Source organism: Crocodylus porosus, unplaced genomic scaffold (assembly GCF_001723895.1).
Source record: "Crocodylus porosus isolate Cpor-Errol unplaced genomic scaffold, CroPor_comp1, whole genome shotgun sequence".
NCBI classification, from domain to species: domain Eukaryota; kingdom Metazoa; phylum Chordata; order Crocodylia; family Crocodylidae; genus Crocodylus; species Crocodylus porosus.
In genome coordinates, this window is record NW_017728943.1 from 7,500,528 (window position 1) to 7,507,056 (window position 6,529).

The following is a 6,529-nucleotide window of genomic DNA, read 5'->3' on the forward strand; positions in this document are numbered from 1 at the left end:
TCCACTGCTACCCCTGCATCTAATGATCTGGTGTTCTGATCGTAAAAGGCCACCAGGTTGGTCTGACAGGACCTGCCACTGATGAACCCGTGTTGGTTCCTCCTGCTTGTTACCCATACTACAATCGTTTGTGTGACCCAGGGTCTGCAGTGTGCATGGTGTAATATTCCCTTACCATCCAGAAGTTGGACAGCCCTGTTTTAGCTTATGGCTGATGGCTAAGGTGTCTGCTCCAGGAACAGGAGTGGTAGGTTCTAGGACAGGAGCAGGCAATTATTTCAGGCGGAGGGCCATTTACCAAGTTTTGGCAAGCTGTCAAGAACTGCATGGGTAGCCCCACCCCTTGATAGGTGCCCTGCCCCCTGGCCAGAATCTTGTGACTGGAAGTCCCACCTCCTCACCCCTGACCTTTGCCCCCAGAAGCACTCCTTTTAACAAGGGGTTTTGCCATCTCTGAACCAGAAAAATACAAAATTACGTATATTCTAAAAATCAAACATCTATCTACAACATTCATTAATTTGATTTCAAAAAATATTTTTGTCCTGATTAATATGTGTTTGTGTAGTGTACACAGAGGTGATTGTATGTAATAGCTTAAGATGAAGTTACTTACTCTTATATATTGTATATATTATACATTTCTTATTTATATATTGTGGGGGGTGTAGGTTTGTGGGGGTCTGTGGGTATGCAGGGTGTAGGGGAGGATGTGGATGTATCTCTGGGTGTGGAGTGAGGGAGCATGTGGGTGTGTGTGGATATATGGGGTGTGGGGTTTGTGGGGGCTCTGTGTGGGGGAGTGTGGCTGAGGTGTATGAGGGAGTGTGGGGGTCCACATGTATGGCAGTGCAAGGGGGGTGTGGGTGCATGTGGGACTCACCCTATGAACACACAAACACAGAGTCCCTCCCTACACACACACACATATACACACACCCTCCCTACACACCCACAGTCCCACCCTACACATGCACACCACAGTCCCTCCCTCCCTACGCACACAGTCCCTCCCTATGTGCACACACTGCCCCCCTACACACACACATACACACACACAGTCTCTCCCTGTACGCATGCGCACACACACACACACACACACACACACACAAGACATAACACCCTAATCTGCCACAGCAAAAGCAGGGAAACAGTGGTGGTCAGTATTCTGCTTCTGTAAAAGTTTGTTAATATATGCTCAAGAGATCCAAGGAACAGGGCCACATCCCCTGCTACAGAGGAAGGCAAAAAACCCCACAGTCAACATCAGTCTGATCATGGGGTAAAATTCCTTCTTGACTCCAGATATAGTGATTGATCTAACCCAAAGTGGAGGAGCAAGACTCTCTCCCCAGGAACTTCTGGGTTTAAGTTCCAGCAGGAGCATTGGCACACCCCAGTTAAAATTCCCAGCCTTGGGTTCAGCCAACACCCAGTGCCTCTGAGGAAGGCTTAAAAACACCCTGACACATGTAACAGAAAAGTATGTGTGGGGTGGGGGAGTGGAATTCCCTCTCAACCCTATGTGGCAACCAGCAAAAGCCAGAAGTATAGGAAATGCCCATAGTAGAAAATAGGCATAGCTACACTTGTATCATCTCCCACTAGTGGCTCTCCAACCTCTTCTTGAACACCTCCAACGATGGAGAGTCCACAGCTTCCCTAGGCAGTTTGTTTCATTGCCTCACTGTTCTAACAGTGTAAGACCCTGGAGATGATAGTACCTCTCTACTGGGCACTGGTTAGGCCTCAATTGATTTGTTGTCAAATCAGCATCCATTCATTCTTTTATGCTGGAACTGTCTCATCTGACCAGTGTAGACAGTGCTGAGTGGTCTGTTAGACACTGGAAGGGCTGCTAATTAAAGCAGACAGCCACATCCAGCAGGCAGATGGGGCAGTTAGACTCTTGGCAACCAGGCCAGGGGCTACCTGGTGGTAATTTGGCTAGTCTGCAGTCCTACCCCCTGACAGCTGGCATATAGATCTGTAGTAAGGCTTGATGGTTTTCAAAGGACTGGAGTTAAGCAATCTGTTGTGGGGTGGACATTATTTGAGGTTGTAGGGAGTGTCTGTAAGCCAGGATAGGCTTTTCCTTCAAGACTAGCTCAAGATAAGTTGTCATTTTCCAGGAGGCATTGGAGATCATTATAAAGCATCTAAGGATGTGGTGGCAAGCCTGCAGCACATGTGCCGCACAAGTGGTACAGGCACACAAGCCCTAAATGCTGAATTAAAGGGAAGAGATGGTGATGTGAGTCAGGGCAACACTGAGGGAGGAGGCAGGGATAAGAGCAGCACTCAGGGAGAGGACAGGACTTATTCAGTTCAAGGGTTTAGCCCTGCAGGAGCTTTGGGGGTAGGTGCCACCAAAATCAGTGTTGCCACGTCTCGATGGCAGTGGAATTTGGCAGCACCAGGCAACAGTGGTGGCTGATTTAGTAGAGTAACCCTGTCTAGCACTTTGGTTTATCTTGTGGTATGCTTGCCAAAAAGGCTGGCCACCACTAGCCTAAGGTATTAGAGCTGAGGGTTATAAGTGATACCCAAAGGGATTCTGTTGCTTATATCACAGAGTTGGTATTGTAGCAGGTTAAAAATGGGCTCTAAATCTAGTATTGTTGATTTAAGTGGCTATGGTTTTTCTTTGCCTTTTTGTCATTACTATTCTGCAGAAATGATAACTCCTGAGACCAGTTTCCAGACACTGAGCTTCCATTTAATTTATCGCTGTCCCCTGTGGCCATTCTGTGGAATGTGTGTGGAAACTTTGACAGAGCTCTACTTTCAGACCTGGGCTTTTTTGGTGGGTTCTCCCACTGAACAGAGAATTTCTTGTTCATTATAATGTTGCATCTCTCCTTCCTCTGGATGTTTTATTGTTTAGTACAAAAGCATAGGCTTTCACGTTCTTTTCCTGTCTGGAAAAGGAGATATGAAAACAGGGTGACTTGTCTATTAACTGAGGGTAGAAGTGCAAACATTATTGAGTGACTTGGTTTTTGACTTCTACATTCTTTTAAAAGTTCTGGAGCAGTGACAAGAAGGGGGAGGCTCAGACATACATCTGTCTCCTCACGTGAGGGCTTTTTAGACCTGGGTGTCTAATCATTATCTTCTGGTTTGCAGTGAATCTCCTAGATACAAGCACTGCTCAGAGTGAGCTGGGCTGGCTGCCAGATCCTGCAGAAACAGGGGTGAGTATGTATATATGAGATAATGTTGGGGTGATGTTGTAGTTGTAATGGTACAGGAAATATGCAAGGGGCAAGGAATTTGATGGGGAGAGACGATATCTTATTAGACTTTTTAACATAATTATATAGTTGGTCTAATAAAAGATACCATCAAAAATATCCTTGTCTCTATGTATATATTTGAACAAGAGGTGGTCCCTGAATATTTTCTGTTATGGAGAGAAATTGAGATTAATCCCAGAAAAGGACTCACAAGGCACATATTCTATATGAAGCCCTTTCTGTTGTTTCAGTCCTGGACTTTCCATGCAGCCTTGCCAATGCTTTTTGTCCTGTCTTCTAGGCCCACTACTGTTCTAGTGCTGCAGATCTCCCTACCAAGGACACAGAATAAAGTTTTACATTTTTAGGCTTGAATAGATACTGCTTATGCACAAGGGAAAAAGCTCATATGAGGAATATAGGAGGAGAAAGAATAAAACCATTCTCCTGTTTTACAACTTCTAACTTGTTGCAAGAAGAAGGGCAGCCACATTCATCTCAGCAAAAATACTTGTGGCAGAATTCCCTCTGTCTCTGTATTTATACTTGCATCAGCATGGAAGTAACTGGGATTCTGACCTCACTCCTTTTCAGAAAATTTAAATTGAAGAAATTTGATCTTCTAGTCTGTCTCTGATTATTAAATTAATAAAATTATGGAGAGGAGATGTATCACAAGTGGCTAGAGCAAAGAACTAGAACTTGAGAAACCTATTCCTGAGACTGCCATTGGACTAATAGATTACTATCACTTCACCTCTGTGTTTCTATGAACAGAGGAGTTTCATTCAAAACTGCTTCAGCTGTGTTATGCATTACAAGTGCTAAGGAAATTTCAGCTTTACAGGGGTCTAGATAATCATACAAAAGTAGAGCTGGAAGGGACCTTCAGGCAGGATCATCCCTATCCAAACCATCCTATATAAATCTATGGTCTAACCTATTAAATAAACTACACAGTCAATCCTGACACAACCACAAGGCATAACATCTTGATCTGCCACAGATAAAGCAGGGAGAAAACAGTGGCCAATGTCCAGCAAGCGATCCAAGGAAGAGGGCCACACACATCACCATTACATCCCCCTGCCCCACTCCCACATCTGTACCAATCAGACCATAGGGTAAAATTCCTTCCTGATCCCATATATGGTCATCAGTCTGACCCTGAGCAGAGGGGCAAGACCCTCTAGCCAGGAACCTCTGGTTTAAGTGTCACACTTGTATAACAGAGATAATGCTACCCTGCTGATTTTGTAAAGTGCTTTATGATCTACGGATACTATTACTTTTCTAGTTCTAAGCAGTAAACTAAGACCTGGGATCTAATTATTCATCTGAGTGTTTCAGATTGTGTTTAGGGATTTTTCTTCTTCTTCTTCTTCCTCTATGTATACTGTTCAAATGTGTAGCCTGTCTGAATTGGTGTCAGCAACCCGCAGTTCACAAGCCAGATCTGGCCAACAAGGAGCCTGGATCCAGCACCAGGCAGCTCAGAGAATGCAAAGAAACAGCACTGCTCCAACCATAGCATCAGAGGAGGGGTCCTCAGGGTCCTATTTTTTGCCGAGTTCAGTTTTTATTTGCTGCAGCAGAGGAGGAATCCCCAAGGTCCTAGCACCTACATCATTCTATTTAGTCCATTCTCAGCCTTTGCTGATGGGGGGAGGCGAGGGAAGGGCAGCCTGTGGCAGCAGCTGTGTTGTAAGCAATAGCCTTGGAATAACAAAAAAGGTTGCCAACCCTTGGTCTAAATGACTTATTTTTAGATCAAGGCAGAACTGACTTTTGAAAGATAACAGGTTACTTGTTTCCTCTGTAATAATCTGTATCTGATCTGAACAAAAATGGCAGGTGTTTTTAGCAGCTTACTAGTAATATAAAGGTGTGGTGTATAGAAAAGCCCCATGGGCCAAATGAGTAACATGGGGTTGGTCCGTTGGCTGGATGGGACTCACAGATTGGCCCCACATTCTGGATTTGGAGTGGGTGCTGCATGCAGTGCAGCCCTGCTCTAGCCACTCCAGAACTGTGCAGCCCAGCCTTAGAGCCAACACTTCCAGGGGGCTGTTCTCCATAGCCCTGAAGCCAGAGCTGCTGTGGGACTGTTCTACATGGCTCTGGCCCTGCAGCTGGAGCTACAACCCTGTGGGGTTGTATAGCATCCACTCTGAGACTGTGTTGCTTGGGGTGGCTGCTTCACCACTCCAAGGCACCAGTTGGAATAGACACCCCAGATAACATTCATGGCCATCCAACATGCTCCACATGTTTCCTCTGGGTCACTCCAAGACCCACCAGCAGCAATAGAGGCCAGATGATATCGCTCCACAGACTGGATTTAGCCTGTGGGCTGTATGTTTGACACCCATATATTATATGTACTCTTGGGCATCTCTGGTTGACAGGAACATGATATTTTAATATGGATAGCATAAGGCTGTAAGAACCAGTTTTTTGGAACATATGTCTAAAGAGCCTGTCTCCATGCTGTAGCTGTAGCAGCAACTCTGGCTTCAGGGGTATGGTGAACTGATATGTGCAAAGTGTCCTCATGGGCTAGTAGTAGTGGCAGTTGCTGGCACAGTGCAGAGGCAACATCTGCTTGGGTGTCTTTGAACAAATCTTTGGACTCATCAGTTGTCCAATTAGAGAAAATAGTTGAAAAATAAAATTGATTATTAATATATATATACATGATTCACAAGATAAACCCAGAGATTTCAGATAGGAATCTATAATGTTAAAATATGCTGGAACCTGTTGTCTTTCTGAGTTCTTTGCAACAGAAGAATTACTCTCCTGTTTCTCTGTAATCAAAAAATCAAGCGAAAGCTAAGAGCTGCCAATTTTCAAGGGGTATCTTGAGTCTAAAAAAGTTGAAAATCACTGTGCTAAAAGTATATTTATTCTGTTGCCTAGCATTTTCTGAGAGCTGATTAACCTTTTTATGAGCATTGATTATTTCATACTCCTTCCCACTGGTCTGAACAGGTAAATTTTACTGATGATCCTGTATAGTTTTCCCTCACTTTATGTGGGCTCTGTATGCACAAATTCACTCTTATGCAATGACCCTTTTTATACCAAAAATTAATTATATATAAAGTAAATTCATTCCTATGAGATCATTGTGGTGGAAGCCTGCAGTCAGCTGCTTTGTGCAGTTTATTGTAGAAGTGACACGCACCAAAATATAGTCTCCTGTGTGGATCTGTGCTTCTCGCTGATTGTCTGCGACACGTGTTTCTGTAGTTGCCATCCCTATTATGGTAACATTCACCACCACC

At 44.4% G+C, this 6,529-nt stretch overlaps 1 protein-coding gene across 1 annotated transcript in view; it reads left to right on the top strand.

Moving 5' to 3' along the window:
* EPHA1 (EPH receptor A1) overlaps positions 1-6,529 on the top strand; it is a 60,962-nt gene that overhangs the window by 3,087 nt on the left and 51,346 nt on the right. Inside the window, exon 2 of the mRNA XM_019548491.1 lies at positions 3,130-3,197. Coding sequence (XP_019404036.1) covers positions 3,130-3,197 — 68 coding nt within the window. The remainder of the gene's footprint in view (positions 1-3,129; positions 3,198-6,529) is intronic.